This window comes from Sprattus sprattus (genome assembly GCF_963457725.1).
Source record: "Sprattus sprattus genome assembly, chromosome: 6".
Classification (NCBI taxonomy): Eukaryota; Metazoa; Chordata; class Actinopteri; order Clupeiformes; family Clupeidae; genus Sprattus; species Sprattus sprattus.
In genome coordinates, this window is record NC_137925.1 from 7756765 (window position 1) to 7772577 (window position 15813).

General features: G+C 47.0%; 2 protein-coding genes across 7 annotated transcripts; one reads left to right on the forward strand and one right to left on the reverse strand.

The window, feature by feature from the left end:
- Positions 1-659: 659 nt before the first annotated feature.
- pagr1 (PAXIP1 associated glutamate-rich protein 1) lies at positions 660-3597 on the reverse strand. 6 transcript variants are annotated; one of them, XM_080840154.1, is made up of 5 exons: positions 3454-3597; positions 3100-3281; positions 2480-2807; positions 1254-1333; positions 660-1159 (listed from the first exon to the last, which is right to left on the reverse strand). In XM_080840154.1, exons 2-5 carry the CDS (start codon positions 3278-3280, stop codon positions 921-923), a joined length of 828 nt encoding a protein of 275 aa, XP_080696280.1. In that variant the 5' UTR covers position 3281; positions 3454-3597; the 3' UTR covers positions 660-920. The 6 variants fall into 6 exon arrangements, with proteins under 6 accessions (XP_080696280.1, XP_080696279.1, XP_080696277.1 ...); XM_080840153.1 differs by having other exon boundaries at positions 3100-3284; XM_080840151.1 differs by having other exon boundaries at positions 3100-3325.
- A 946-nt stretch (positions 3598-4543) lies between these two features.
- Positions 4544-14821, forward strand: kif22 (kinesin family member 22; the record flags this gene model as incomplete). Its single annotated transcript, XM_080840306.1, has 13 exons — positions 4544-4737; positions 5125-5252; positions 5917-6071; positions 6188-6397; positions 6456-6521; positions 7390-7783; positions 10684-10822; positions 11323-11446; positions 11655-11814; positions 12669-12751; positions 13577-13786; positions 14365-14424; positions 14792-14821. The coding sequence occupies 13 exons, from the start codon at positions 4544-4546 to the stop codon at positions 14819-14821; spliced, it is 1953 nt and encodes a 650-aa protein (XP_080696432.1).
- Positions 14822-15813: the final 992 nt, after the last annotated feature.

Genomic DNA, 15813 nt, shown 5'->3' on the forward strand with positions numbered 1-15813 from the left:
GTCTTTGTAACATGCTTGTTGTGGACAGTTATCCTGAATGGAGATACTATTGCAGAAGGCATTGGCCTACTCAGATTCGCATTGGTGCAGGTATAACTATACAGAAATGTCTATCTCGCACAGTACTGTATACTCCTCCTCATAGCCTTGTTATGTATTCAATGAGTTATGATTATTTATTTGTTCATTTGTGATTTTGAATGTGCATATGTACCTAATTTGTTAGAAAAGACAAAATGTTACCCTTCAGTTCAACTATATATGACAGCTTTGTTGTTATTCAAACATGAAGCAAAATATACTCTTATATCCCACGCCTGGCTCTTACAGTGCTTTGTACATAACAACAACAGAAAGCCTATTTCAACCTCTTCAGCAATAAAGGATCACCTCAGTCCTCTATGAAGACTAATACATTTTTAAGTGGCACTTAACATTGGGCCTTTCCAGAGGAGAATTAGTATGAATTAAATGACAACTCGTTTCGTTAATAAAACGACCACAATAAAACAGTTCATTAAATCTGAAATGGCTCAATTATGCCACTAACGTTACTATGGCAGGAAAAGCATCAGACTAATCAGTTTGACTGAGTGAGTCAGTATCCAGACATAACCTCATTTTGCCTCTCTAGACATTAGAAAAAACATTCAGCCATCTGGGAAAAAAAACAACATTTATTACAGTCATAGAAAATGGACGCTCACACACGTTGACATAAACAAATCAACTTATTATAAAACTCGGAATCAATCGCTGAATCATTAATGCCATCGTCAAAAGTCAGGTTTGGCAAGTCCTTAAAAAAAGAAACATGGCTTTCCCTGTACAGTTCCTTGTTGTGCATACACACAGGTGCTAGCAGTGGGCTCATCTGCCCCAGACCTGCCCCCCAGAGGGAGCCACAGTGTGGGGCATCGTCAGTATCTCCTCTGCCTGGGGCTGAAGACTGTGCTGGGGTCTTTGTCCCGCTCCCGCTGCCGTTGGCTGTTGGGCGACAGGGGCTCCTTGGGGGTGGGAGCTGGGCGCGACTTGTCACTCTTGAAGAGGTCGCGTCCACTCCTAAGGAGCTGCTCGTCAATCTTGCGGTGGCGTTTGATGTCAGAGAGGACCTTATCCATCCGAGCCTCTCGGCGAACACTGGACCGCGCAGAGGACCCTGGAGACAGACAATCATGAAGAGGATCGTTATAATCATAGCTGTCTTCAGATGTGCCTGTCTAATAATATCCTGCATGGGTTAAGGGCCACACCTGGGGTCCTGCGACGGTTGATGAAGGTGTTCTTAGGCGTCTGCTCCTCATCAAAGTCAAACTCAGTGGGGGTCAGGGACCTGCAGGTGGGGATGAATGTTAAGATGGCTGTATAACCTTTCAGAAAGCACAAATGAAACTTCAAGCATTTGCTCCTTTCAAATTCATTCATTCAAATTCATTTCTGGGGATTAGTATCATTTCCAACCTCAAATAAAGCACATGCCACAGTCATCACAAAAATGTACTACCATAGATATATTCATTATGCAGTTATAATGAATGATAATAGCCCAGATAATATGGTGATTTATCATGCATGTTATGTAAGTTCACGTAACGTATTTGACAAATAAATAGAGGGATGAATCAAAAAATAAGTTCTTGCCCTACACTTTAGGCTCCAGCAGTGTATTTGCAACAGAGTTAGATTTCTGCACTAAATCCTTATAACCAGTGTACTGACAGGCAAGCATATTACTTTATTGTAGCTGAAAATGTAAGAATGGGTTTTCTAAAAAGCTGTGTGGGTTTGACAGCCATGTCTCTAATCCACCCTATGAACCGTAACTGCTCCAAAAAAAAAAGCAGTTAGCCTAAAGCCAAACAACCCTCTATTTAAGGGTGCAATTTGTGCTTGTTGATGTTGACAAATATAAATACCATCACCACTATTTCTAATCTAATTATATGGGCAAATGCTCCATCTTCAAATTAGACCTTCAGAATACCATTATGGTAGTTCTAACAGCATTTTTTGTTTTGTCAACAAAAATAATACCTCCTCAGTGAAAATGTGGTTCTATGTTGAGGGACCCTAACGGGCTCTTGGCTGCAGCCTCAGAGCAAGTGTTTTTAGTGTTCCTACCAAGACACACACCTGTTCTCCTACCAAGACACACACCTGTTCTGGTTAGTTCTCCTACAGAGACACACACCTGTTCTGGTTAGTTCTCCTACAGAGACACACACCTGTTCTGGTTCTCTAGTTCTCCTACAGAGACACACACCTGTTCTGGTTAGTTCTCCTACAGAGACACACACCTGTTCTGGTTCTCTAGTTCTCCTACAGAGACACACACCTGTTCTGGTTCTCTAGTTCTTCTACAGAGACACACACCTGTTCTGGTTAGTTCTCTAACAGAGACACACACCTGTTCTGTTTAGTTCTCTAACAGAGACACACACCTGTTCTGGTTCTCTAGTTCTCTAACAGAGGCACACACCTGTTCTGGTTCTCCTCCTCCTTGGGCTCCTGTGACTCCTCTCCGTCCCTCTCAGGGGACGGCGTGCGTGGTGGTGTGGGGGGCCGGCGAGGTAGCGGCACCCAGTTGAGCTCCAGTGTATCCCCTTTGGCCAGCAGTTCGTACAGGCGTTTGATCTCCTGAGGGGGGGGCATCCAAGATTTGGGGTTCTCCATCTCCTCGTCACTGTAAGGGATCTCCCAGTCGCCATCACCTTTTTGCTCTTCACATTCCCTTACCGCCGTCTCTGCATCGCCTTTAACCCCTTCCTTCAGCTCATCTTCCACCAAGCCGTCCTTATCTTTATCCCCTACAGGAGGGCCAAACAAACAGGCTGCTATCAAGACAGTGACAAGCAAGCAACAGGGACAGATTTTGTACCAGTCATGAATCTTGCAACTACTCTACATACTGCACTGGTCTAAAATGAAATACACACAGAGGTTAAGCAATCGATATTAAGTTGGCAATGGTGCTGTTGTTTCAGAACCACGGACCATGCCAACACTTTCTTTACAAGTGAATTTAAAGTAACTCGTAAATATGAGATTTAATTGAAGCATATAAGTTATCTGTAACACAGAGTGAACGAGTTTCATTACCTTCATGTTCTTTCTGAGTCTCTTCCACTGTTTGGTTCGACTCGTCCATTTTGACATTTTCTGTCTCTTTCTCTTCCTCGCCCTGGCTCAACTTCTCCGTTTTATCCGCCTCCCGAACTACCATTGATTCCATCCCATCCGTTAGGATGGTTTCTGTGTCCTCGGCTACCGCTTGCGTCATACTGCTTAGTGGGGAGTGAATTCAGTAAGACATTTCGCTGCCTCTCTGGATAAGATGAAGAAGATTAAACCGTGCAGACAGTAAGATCTCTTACATTACTGATGTCTGTTTGTAGCATTAGCATATTAGCTGTTTGAACTCTAAGATAAAGTCAAGTTTGTTCATACCCTTACTTTTAGATGTACTCTTCCCAAAATCAACTTGGAGTCGACTTGTGTGTTTATAAAATCCACTTTCAGAGCCCCTGCAGGCAGATGCAACATAATAAACAGCTATGTTTCATGACATGGCTACTGTCCACAAATGCAGCAGAAGTGCACCGCCATTTTGGTTTGTCTTGCATCTGAGCGCCGATTGGCTGTATTGCGGCGCTGTTGCCCAAATCGCCTGCGTTACGGCCAAAGCGTACTTGATAACGCCAGAATAATAATGTACACTTGGTTTGTAGTTATGGTATGCTAAATTGTTTAGTAAAGAAATATTTCAGTCTGAAGTTGCTGCATTTTTCGAAACGATATTTATAAACAAGCAAGCATACGGTCGTTGCATGAATATAACGTCACGTGTCAAATTTTGAAGTGAACGCTGATTGGTGGTACGTCAGGTACGCGGCAGCATTTGAAAATAATTGGCGCAGAGGCAGAAGCCTTTCTTTAATGCTTTACCTCATTACGATGTTTGGAGTCTGCTAACTTGTTGTTTAATCGGTCTTGGAACTTAAAGGAGCAACACAATAACTATATTCTTTAAACGACTTCGTTTCCCACGACAACTTGAACAGTAAGATCGTAGTTTTTGTCAAATCAAGGCCCAACATTGTATGTTTGGCACAACTAACCAATAGCCTATGCTAGCTAGCGATAGCCAGCCAACTCAGGATGCGGTTGGCCTCTTTAACTTCTCCAAACAAGCTAGGAACATTTGCTAAGCAAGATAGCTGACTTTGGAGATTGGTATGCTTAGAGAGTTTCCATGGATGTATCTGTAAAGAATCTTACTTTTACAGTTTCGCATATTAAGCGAATGTGAATAACTTTAGCTTGCATTTTAGTTCAGAAATGTGTTTAGGTTACCTTGCGGGGGTCTGCTAGCGCGTTTATTGACGTCTCAACGGCAGCTGTGTTATCTTGTTAGCAAGATTGTGTTACATGTTATTTTTGTGAGCATTATAATAGATATTTCACGTAAACACTAGGGTAACAAATAACCAGCAGTTTTTTGCCATCGAAAATGATAATTATTCTTTGTCTCCTTGTTAAGGAAATGGCCCAGCGTGTTACGGCGGGCGAACCCGCTGCCGGGCCGAAACGGATCTCACGGGTGCGTGTGGCTGTTCGGCTGCGGCCCTACATGGACAAGCAGGACGATAAGAGCGAGGGCCCTTGTGTGCGGGGGTTGGATTCCCACAGGCTGGAGATAGTCAACTGGAGGAATGCCACCGAGACACTCCACTATGAGTCAGTTGCCCTCTTCTCTCTCCTGTTTGTTAATGTTAACAGAACACTACAGGTGTTTCCAATGTCGTTAGTTTTTCCCCTCGAGTTCCTGGGAACTTTAATTTACAACACACCTTACAGCATCTTAGCAGATCCTGGTCTCTGTGTGGTAGGCCTGGATTTGGTACCTGGTGGGTGCTCATCTTGTTATTTGGGACTATCAGGAAGAGTTCACACAACTCGTACTCCCAATAGACAAAGCACAACCTGGAATTAGACAAAGATAAAACACTATGGCCATTCAAGGGTGGGAGAGGAGCTTGATTAGTGTGCTTATTCCAGTTGTTTTTCAAATGTTAAAAACAGTTTTGGTTGGGTCAGCTACAGCTGTGTTTTATCTTTGTTCAGCTTCGACATGTTCCACGGCGAGAAGAGCACCCAGAAGGAGGTGTTTGTGGAGTCGGTGAAACCCATCCTGCCTCATATCCTCAGTGGGCAGAATGCCAGTGTGTTTGCATACGGACCCACCGGAGCTGGTACGACGACTTCTCCTGTCTCTTCTCTTCCACCCTCCCCCCTCCATAGCTCTGTGAATACACACCTCTCAATCCCTTACCTGTTGGCTGCAGACACTGGATGATTGTGAATGGTCTGTTTCTTGAGTTTTCCTTTACCTCTGTACGTCAGTATCATTATTTCCCCCCCTCTTATGGTCCTGGGAACTTCATTTTTCACCACCTTACAGCATCTTAACAGATCCTGGGCTCTGAGTGTTAGGTCTGGATTTGGTAGCTGGTGCTGATAGTGTTTCTCTCCTGCAACAATCCCACTAGCTCTTGTTGCGACATGTGGGACTGTACCAGGGAGAACGCACGCACATACGCACACACACAGGCTTGTACTCTTGGTGTGTGTTTACCACCAGCTCCCTCTTTACATCCTCTGCTCTCCTCTTGACACCCCTGGCCTCTTTGCACACTCCTATTTCTCTGCAGTTCTGTTTTCAGTGTTCTAGACCTCTACCCGTTCCATTCTAGGGTCTGTTTCTCCTTTTCCTTCCTTACCTCATATCACCCTCTCAGCTCTTTCTTTGCCTCCCTTTCTCTGTCCTGTCTTTCTCTCCATCCCTCCTTCATTCTCTCCCTCCCTCCCTCCTCTCTCTGTGTGTGTGTGACTGTCCTGTGGTCTGTCCCCTGACAGGTAAGACCCACACCATGCTGGGCAGTCAGGAGCAGCCAGGTGTGATCCCCAGGGCCGTGCGTGAGGTCTTCCACCTGGTCAGGGCCCAGGAGGCACAGGATGATGGCTGGGACTACGCCGTCAGCATGTCTTACCTGGAGATCTACAACGAGAAGGTGTGTGTCTAGATGTTTTGAACTACAGAGTACATATTGATTGAGTGGTTTCTTTCCAGTGTCTAGCCGTTCTGTGAGCTCATTGTGTGTGTGGTCCTTGTGTTGCGCTTCCTCAGGTGCTGGACCTGTTGTGTCCGAGCACCCAGGACCTGCCCATCCGGGAGGATAAAGACCACAACATCCTCATCCCCGGCCTCACCAAAACGCCGCTCGCCTCCTTCTCTGAGTTCGACACGCTGTTCATCCCAGCCAGTCTGAACCGCACCACCGCCTCCACCAAACTCAACCAGCGCTCTAGCCGCAGCCACGCCATCCTCCTCATCAAGGTCTCTTTCTCTCTCTCTCACACACACACACACACACACACACACACACACACACACACACACCACCGCCTCCACCAAACTCAACCAGCGCTCTAGCCGCAGCCACGCCATCCTCCTCATCAAGGTCTCTTTCTCTCTTTCTCACACACACACACACACACACTCACACACTCACACACTCACACACACACACACACTCCAAACTCAACCAACTCAACCAGCGCTCCAGCCGCAGCCATGCCATCCTTCTCATCAAGGTCTCTTTCTCACACACACACACACACACACACACACACTAGATGCTTAGTCTGTCTTGGTCTTGCCCTCTTTTTGTCTTGTTTTTCTGTTTCACTCTGTTGTCTCTAGCTCGCTCACACATACACTCTCTCTCTATCTCACTGCTATTTTGTGTTGGCATGCTTCCACTTTGCTGTGCTGTGCTGTTGGTGTGGTGTAATGGCATCCTCATAGCTGTCAGCAGAGGGAGTTGAGTGAACCCAGCTCTGCCAGGCGGAGGCAGCGCAGTGAAAGGCCACCAATCACAGCGTGTGTCAGGCTGCCACGGTGAAGGACGGCTGAATAGGGCCGTGGACTCAGGCTTTAGGCAGCTCAGGCTTTAGGCAGCTCAGGCTTTAGGCAGCTCAGGCTTTAGGCAGCTCAGGCTTTAGGCAGCTCAGGCTTTAGGCAGCTCAGGCTTTAGGCAGCTCAGGCTTTAGGCCCGCTCCTCTAGAGCACTGCTGACATGGCAGCAGATGTTCTCCAGAAGGAGCCATGGCGAGCCTGAATAAGGCACTTAGACCAAATTAGCACTTACAATCATTTGACGGATGTTTTTTTTTAAATATCCAAGATGGCTTGCTGTGTGTGGGCATGATTTTATGTCTCATACAAAATATAAATATGTTTTTTTTTTTTTTTTTTTTTTTCCCTCATGATCAGCAACATTTTATTTATTTATTTTAATCTGCTTCTTCTAAACACCCCTCCCCCAGGTGGTCCGAACCCGCCGTGTGCATCCCCACCGGCAGCAGACGGGCAAACTCTATCTGGTGGACCTGGCGGGCTCGGAGGACAACCGGCGCACGGGCAACCAGGGCATCCGCCTGAAGGAGAGCGGCGCCATCAACCTGTCGCTCTTCACCCTCAGCAAGGTGGTGGACGCGCTGAACGGGGCGACGGGCGCACGGGTGCCCTACCGGGACAGCAAGCTGACGCGCCTGCTGCAGGACTCGCTGGGCGGCTCGGCACACTCCGTCATGATCACCAACGTGGCGCCCGAGTACAGCTACTACTTCGACACCTTCACCGCACTCAACTTCGCAGCCAAGTCCAAGCAAATAGTCAACCGCCCGTTTGTCCGCGAGACGCTCCTGCAGCCCACTATAGGTGAAGTGTGTGTGTGTGTGTGTGTGTGTGTGGCAGGAGGTTGCCAGAGCGTGCAGTCTGCTGTGTGAGACTGAGTGCAAACAGGCATGAGAATCACTCACCTTTCAGCGAAATTCGCCGTTTTGAAAACAAAATAGGTGACCTACGTGAATCGTGTAGATTCGATGAGTTTTGTTTTTGTGGGGGGGGGGGGGTTGGACATATTTTTCATATTCAGATGACATGTACATTTGTACTGAACTAGTGCTGGCGGTGGCAAGGTGCTCAGTGTTGCCAGATTGTAAATTGCGTATCATATCAAAGGCTCAAAATGATCGTATTTGGAGGATAATGAATTATATCTGTCAACACTGGGAAAGTTTGACCAATGACAGTGCTCGCGCAAGAAGGTGGAACGTAAGTGATACCCTTTCCAAAACGTGTAAAGACGTAATAACTCATTTGTGAAAGACCCAGAGAAACAATAATATCCGACGAGGCAAAATCCCGGACAATTTTGGAATCCCTGCTGGACGCATTTTTTGTGTGTGACCGTAATGTTAGCATATAAAACGTTAAAACATGTGTTCGGTAACTTAACGGGAAGATTCATTTCAAGGGGCATAACCTTCAGATACAAGTATGAAAAAGTTAGCAATGATGTGATTAGCCTGGTTACGAGACGGCTACGGTGTGAATAACTGATGGAGTAAGATAATTTAGCTACATTAACTCAAACGCCACGGAGACTCCCTGTTCTAACTTTGAATCGCTCTGTTGGGGCAAAGTGACCATTGCAAAGGTGTTTGACTACAGACTGTTAACGTAGCAAATAATTCCTACTATTTCAGCCAGTCAACCTACAAGCCTTGCAGGTATAAAACCAATCATGACGTCAGATGACCATTTTCAGTCTCGTTACCATAAACAAGACCCAATACAGTGCAACCCTGAGCACTGACATGATAAGCACTTTGGTGACAAGAAAGGTGAGCATGGCTGCAAAGGGGACTCTTGTCACATGGAAGGCTTCAGTGATGCTCTGCTCAAAAAGGCCAAGTCGCCAAGCTATGAGGCAAAGCAGTCAAGAGCAAGTGCCACTGGAAGTAGATAGATGGATACTTTAATAGGAGCTTAACATATATTTAAATATATACATCCAGTTATTCAACATAATAAATCAGCGGCGAAAAAAACAATAGAATCATATTTTCTTGACAAGAATTCCATAAATGAAAAGAGATCCTTACATTTTGCATAATTTAGTAGGCTACTTCTAAAGAATATATGATTGTATTGTTTTTTTCGCCGCTGATTTATTATGTTGAATAACTGGATGATGCGAGTGCATGGAAATATTAACGCGAAGGGCCTCGCCAATAAAATGTATTGAAATCTGAATTACATAACATTGTATTGGCTGTCAATCATGATGGAAGAGTAGACAAGTTAAGTTACGGCATCTCTCGTGGGGGCTATGCATTAAGCCATTTGTGGTGCCCTTACCACATTGTGCCTCATATACTGTAAATGATAGACCCAGTGACAGGCTGGCATGAAATGGCTTGCATAATACTAAGTAAGGAGGCCAAAATATTTTTTGACTCATGGCTGAAGCTAAGTTTCTCCAGCTCTCCCCAGGTTGGAAAAAAAGCATCTCAAACTGCATCAGATTGACGCTTTAAAATATGGCATATTTAAATTTTACTTACAGGGGGGGCACGCCCCCGGACCCCCCCAGAGGGGTAATATCCTCCTCACCTTTTTCACCCCTTACCCGTTTTCATGCCTGGCAAAGGTTAGTCAGGTCGTTTATGCAATGAAGAGTGGGTGGTGGTGGTGTTGTCAAAGATGTAAGAGGCAAGCCATTGAGATGTGTGTGTGTGTGTTTCAGAGTGGTTGAGCGAGTGTGTAAGATTGCTCAACGGGATGTCATCAGTATATGATGCGGGTCAGTAACGAAGGCGTGTGTGTGTGTGTGTGTGCTCAAACGGATGCCAGTAACTACTCCAAGGGATGCCAGTAACTAGAGGGGTTTGGGTGAGCGTGTGTTTGGGAGTGTTAGAGAGTGTGTGTGGTGTGTGTGTGTGTGTGTGTGTGACTGCTCAAAGGGATGCCAGTAACTAGAGGGGTTTGGGTGAGTGTGTTTGGGAGTGGTTGTGTGTGTGTGTGTGTGTGTGTGTGTGTGTGTGTGGTGTGTGTGTGTGTGTGTGCGCGCTCGCTCGCGCACTCGGCAGCTGCTGGTGTGATGCTGTCTCTTCCTCTGAGTGTGGGATATTAACACTGAAGTGAGTGAAGCATAGCTTCTTCATCTGTGCAGCATCAGTAGAGTGGTATGGTTGAGGAAATCTTTGTCACTGTCTGGGCCATCAGTTGTGTGTGTGTGTGTGTGTGTGTGTGTGTGTGTCTGGCAGTGTGAGCATCATTTGTAAATGCCTAGCCCTGCGTTGCCAAAGGAAAGATTTTAATTGCCCTCACTGTTGCCTGGATACACTATGCATTAATAAAGTGTTCTGTGAATGTCAGAATGAGATTTATTTGGCAGTTTGTGTCTGCATTACTCTGAGACAGAGATTCAAAGTGTCTGTGTGATGATGCTGCTGAGTGTGTGTGTGTGTGTGTGTGTGTGTGTGTTTGTCCCCAGTCTTTTGTTGGAGGACTAGAGGCTGTGGTAGGCAGCAGAATCAGTGAGTGGTGGTGTAGCTGTGTGTCTGCATGTTTGTGTTTTATTGCTAATAGTCTGTGTCGTTGTTAAGTGTGTGTGTGTGTGTGTGTGTGTGTGTGTCTGTCCCTCAGCTGTAGGTAAGAGGCTCGGGGGTCAGGCAGGCGTCTTTTTGTGTGTGTGTGTGTGTGTGTGTGTGTGTGTGTGTGTGTGTGTGTGTGTACTGTTGCTAAGTGTGTGTGTGTCTCTCCCTCCGCAGTCGGTAAGAGGCCCAGAGAGCAGGGGGGCAGCGGCTCCAGTGAGCCCCAGAAAAAGAGGTCCAGAGAGGGGAAGGAAAACAAAACTGAGCCGGACAAAGTGCCCAGCTCCAGCACCATCTGCAGCACACAGCCACAGAGGTAAGAATTTAAGACACACACACACACACACACACACACACACACACACACAACCAGCCACCCGGGTCAGAGTTAAACACATAGGCAACTAGCACATTCAACACACACACCCCCACGCATACAACCACATAGGTCCTAGCCAAACACGTCACTCACAGGACATGCAATTTGGCCTTACATGCTGTCTGTCTTCATGTTCTCTCTCTCTCTCGCTTTCGCTCTTGCTTGCTCTCTCTCTGTCTCGGTGTGTGTGTGTGTGTGTGTGTGTGCGCTGTTTTATAATCGTGGTTGGTCTGTCCTGGGTAACGCAGCCTCATGCTGGTTTCTGTGTTTTGGGTCAGGACTCGGTGTGTTAAAGACTTGCTCTCTGCAGTGAAATGATGTGAAAGGTCTCACTGGGACAGTACTGGATCCATAACACATACTGACTCACTACACCTGTATAAACACACACTGTTAGCCCATCCTTACGTGTGTGTGTGTGTGTGTGTGTGTTTCAGCCCTTCGGGTGGTACCACTGTGCTGGACCGTCTGCTGGCGCTGGAGAAGATGCTTATGGGCACGCCAGAGAAAGAGAGGCTACACCTGCTGAAGACCGTGGCCCAGTCCCGCAAAGAGATCGAGGTACACACACACCCTGCTGGAGACTGCCCAGTCTCGAAAGGAGAATGAGGAGCACACACACACACACACACACACACAGGTGAAGGTGTGTGTGTGTGCACAAACACGGCCTGCTCAAAGCGCTCACCCAATCCTGCTGTTCCAGGTTTAGTCTCTATATTTAATGTGTGTGTGTGTGTGTGTGTGTGTGCATTCCTTATGTCTTCAGGAGCTGAAGGCCAAACAGAAGGAGTTGGAGAGTAAAGCCAAGAAGGGGGGCAGCGCTCTCAGGGAAGACTCCCTCTTCAAGACCAATGTGCCCCCCCTCCACAGAAAGCCCTCCTGTGCAAGGCCCAAGAAACAGCAAGCAGTGGTATCGCCACTACAAGGTGAGTTTACATTTTTTTTTTTTTTTTTTAATGCTGTGTTTTTTTTACACACACACACACTAGTTGATCAAATCAGGCAGTGGACATGTAACCCCCCTCACAAACACACACACACACACACACATTTTTGCTTGCTCAATCTCTTTCAGGGTATTTTTCCTATTATTAATATTGCAGCATCTTGGTCTCTGTGTGGTCGGTACTGATAGCGTTCCTCTCCTGCAACAATCCCACTGGCTCTTGTTGTATCATTTGGGACTAGACCAGGGAGAACACACACACACACACACACACACACACACACAGAAAGCAGTAGGCCTCTTTTGCACTTAACCCTCCCTGAGGTCTGATCAAGCAAGGAGGCAATTTCAGTTTATTTGAGTCTTAATTTGCAGTCCTCTGTGTGTGTGTGTGTGTGTGTGTGTGTGTGTGTGTGCGCGTGTCTTTGCAGCTGTGTGTGTGTGTGTGTGTGTGCGCGTGTGTGTTTTGAATTCTGTAATATAGCAGATTGAAGTCCATTATGTCCACTTACTGCAACACTGTCCATGAATCAGCTCTTTGCTTTCAGAGCACTAGCCTAGGAATGAGTCATGAAGCATGGGACACACACACACACACACACACACACAGTGTCCTCCACTGTTCCCAGGCTATGCAGAGGTGGCCCCTGAGATTCAGGAAAGGCCATAAATAATTCGGTATAGTTGTATTTACGCATTCTCTCCATCCCTCTTTCTCTCTCTCCATCCCTCTTTCTCTCTCTCCATCCCTCTTTCTCTCTCTCTCTCCCTCCCTCTCTCTCTCACACGTGCCCTCTCTCTAAATCACATGTGCTCTCTCTCGCTCTCACTCAGTGTCACAGGTGCATATCCAACAGAGTGCATTGGTGTGTAAATCGCAACTCGCTCCTGACAAGAAGAAAAAGGAGCACATTGAGGTCAGTGCTCTCTTCTCATCCTCTCTTCTCTTCTCTCACCCCCCTCTTCTCTCCTCCATCTCCCTCCATCAGGGAGAGAGCGCAGGTGTGTGGCGGTGTAGTTGCGTAGAGAGCTGTTGTAGTTGTGATGTTTGATGTCTGCAAGAGCTGCACTGACAGGGCTGTTACCTCTGTCGCTACTGAGCCGTGTGTGTGTGGGTCGTCTCTGTCACTCCTGAGCCGTGTGTGTGTGTGTGACTCCTGAGCTGTGTCTGTGTGTGTGTGTGTCTCCTCTGTCACTCCTGAGCCGTGTGTGTGTGTGTGTGTGTGTCACTCCTGAGCTGTGTGTGTGTGTGTCCCGTCACTCCCATTTGTGCTGATGGTTTCGGCAGAGTTGTCTGTGGGGGCAGTGTGTGCTGTCTGAAGAATGCCTGCGGAATAACAAGCAAAGGCTTCAGACTTATTGCTCCATCCAGGAAATGATACTGATGGAAACTCTTCCCATTCGGCTCCACTCCGTCCTGCATGGTCTGCAGGACGTCTGGGAAGGCCCCAGATGTCTGAAGCCAGCCCCGTGTTTAAGCCCAGCTGGGCTAGTGGCCAGTGAACAAGACTAGACAGATCTAGTTAGACTCTTCAGGAACCCAAAAGAGTTTAGATCCCCTCGTACCCATCGCCGGTACCTGTCTCTCTACCCGTCTCCTATACCTGTCTGTCTCCTCTCTCCGGTACCTGTCTGTCTCCTCTCTCCTGTACCTGTCTGTCTCCTCTCTCCTGTACCTGTCTGTCTACCTGTCTCCTATACCTGTCTGTCCTCTCTCTCACCTTGCATCTTGTGCTTGTCAGATTTCGGAGGGGAAGGAGAACGGCGGCGTGGATGTGACCACGGACTGGGAGTCTCACATGGACGCGTCCCTGATGGAGAAGTCTCGGGAGAAGATCCTCGCCACGCTCAACGGAGGCTCGCTCAAGGAGCTCAAGGGCCTGCAGCTCATCGGAGACAAGAAGGCCAAACTCATCATGGGCTGGCGGGAGATCCACGGCGCCTTCACTCAGGTGAGATGAACACACACACACACACACACACACACACAGGTGACCAGACAGAAACACACACTGGTGGCCAGATAGACAGCTCACTCAGGTGAGACAAACACACACACACAGGTGACCAGAGAGACAGCTCACTCGGGTGAAACACAGGTCAAACCGGTGGCCAATCAGTCACTGCGCATACAGGTGACATTATGTGACCATCTAGTCAGACTGGTCACACAGGTTAGGAAATGCAGGTGACCTTCTAGTTGAGCAGGTCACACAGGAGACCATCCAGGCACTAGGCCTTCTCACACAGGTGACCTCTACTCACACACACACACACACACACACACACACACGACAGTCACCACTGCTGGCAGGTGGGATGTGCACAGGTGTGTGAAGCTAGGTGTTCTGTGTGAAGAGGTGACACGGGAAGGATGACACGCCTGTGAGCTCTCAGGTCTATGCCTAGGAATGGGCTTAAATGCCTTAAATGAAACATTTCAGGTTCTCTTGCCAGGTCTGTGTCAGGCTCTGCTCAAACCACCTCTGTACCATCCTAAAATCTCCCTCCCTCTCTCTCTCTCGCACAGCTGGAGGACCTGAAAAAGCTCGAGGGGATCACGGCCAAGAGGTTTTCCTCCTTTTTCAAGGTAAGACTGTAAAACACTGACCGTGTCTAGGGATTGGATTTAGGGCACCAACTCTTAGTTAGGAGTATAGCAGGCCTTGCCAACGGGTTAAAGTAGGGTGTGAGGAGTTGAGGGTAGTTAACCTACTGCTTCAAATAAAGGATTGTGTGTGGCTTGAATACGCAGTGTACAGTTCTCCCTTTTAAAAGCAGCGCAGGTAGAGTCTGGTCTGGCCCTGGTCAAGTGCGAATGAGCAGATTCTTTCTAGACTAAGCTGCATTCTGAACTCAGACAACAGTCATAGGAGAGGCCAGTGGTTGGTTCTGGTTGCTTGCTGCTTCTGGCTGGTGTGTTAATATGCTTGATTATTGTTTTTCTTTCTTAACAGGCCAATATCCTCAGCTCCATCGGAAAGTGACCACTTCTGCAGAGTGTGTGTGTGTGTGTGTGTGTCTGTATGTATGTGTGTGTGTGTGTGTGTGCGCATGGCTGCTTGTGTATCTGCCCCTGAGGGACATCCCAGTCGCTTAGTGTTTTTTATGCCTTTTTATAATTTTTAATTTTATTTGGAAAATCTTTCATATTCTGTACAGTTTTATTAGTTCTTTTTAACAGTTTTATTAAACATGTTTGCGCAGTGTTTTTGTTTTTTTGTTTTCAGTCTAATGTTATAATTCTTATGACTGAGCAGGTGTGACGTCAACAACGTGACTGCAACATTAAATCATTGTCAACACTCTACGCAAAAATGTTGCAAAAATAAAAACCCTCAACCAACTCTGCTTAATGTGGTTAATATGTGTTCACACTCATCTATGGGCAGTTAGATAATAAAGTAAAATTGAGATTCTGAATGAAACTCATTGTACAGTGGTCAAGCACGTCTCCAGTGCCCAATTCATATGAGTACGACGGTAGGCACATGCGGCTTTGGCGGTGCTGTTTTTGTAAGCACTCCATTATTTCGACAGGGGGCGCTGTTCCATCGCTGATTAAATGGCTGCCCATGCACGCACAAGAGCGCTAACGAGCTTCTGGCCCAAATTCCAGCACTGCGCCTGATCACGTTCACGGACAGCGATATAGAAAATAGTTGTCTGGTCCGGGCGTTTCACTAGGCCATCTGGCGTGTCGGAGGAGGCGGAACACCCGGCAAACTCCAGCTGACCCACTTTTAGACTTTAATTTAATTCATTAGTAATAAAATTATTATTTTGCCACCATGCAAGCGGACCGCTACGTGACCGCTGTGTCTATGTAGTCTATAAATGATCTGTTGTGACATTTCTGCACGACTTGCGCCCATCCGTGGTAATCTATTGATTTCATTTAAAAAAAAAAACGTTTTTCTTTTCTTTTTCGCCTTAGGCTTAGAAACGCATTAATTAGCAGCATCTCCGTTGGCGCCGC

What these genes read in the sequence shown, in the direction of transcription:
- pagr1 (XM_080840154.1), bottom strand. Translation starts at nt 3,280, where the DNA reads ATGACGCAAGCGGTAGCCGAGGACACAGAAACCATCCTAACGGATGGG. An exon ending in GACTCAGAAAGAACATGAAG is followed by an intron (nt 2,808 to 3,099) that starts GTAATGAAACTC and finishes GCCCTCCTGTAG; the next exon opens with GGGATAAAGATAAGGACGGC. An exon ending in GAGGAGGAGAACCAGAACAG is followed by an intron (nt 1,334 to 2,479) that starts GTGTGTGCCTCT and finishes CCCCACCTGCAG; the next exon opens with GTCCCTGACCCCCACTGAGT.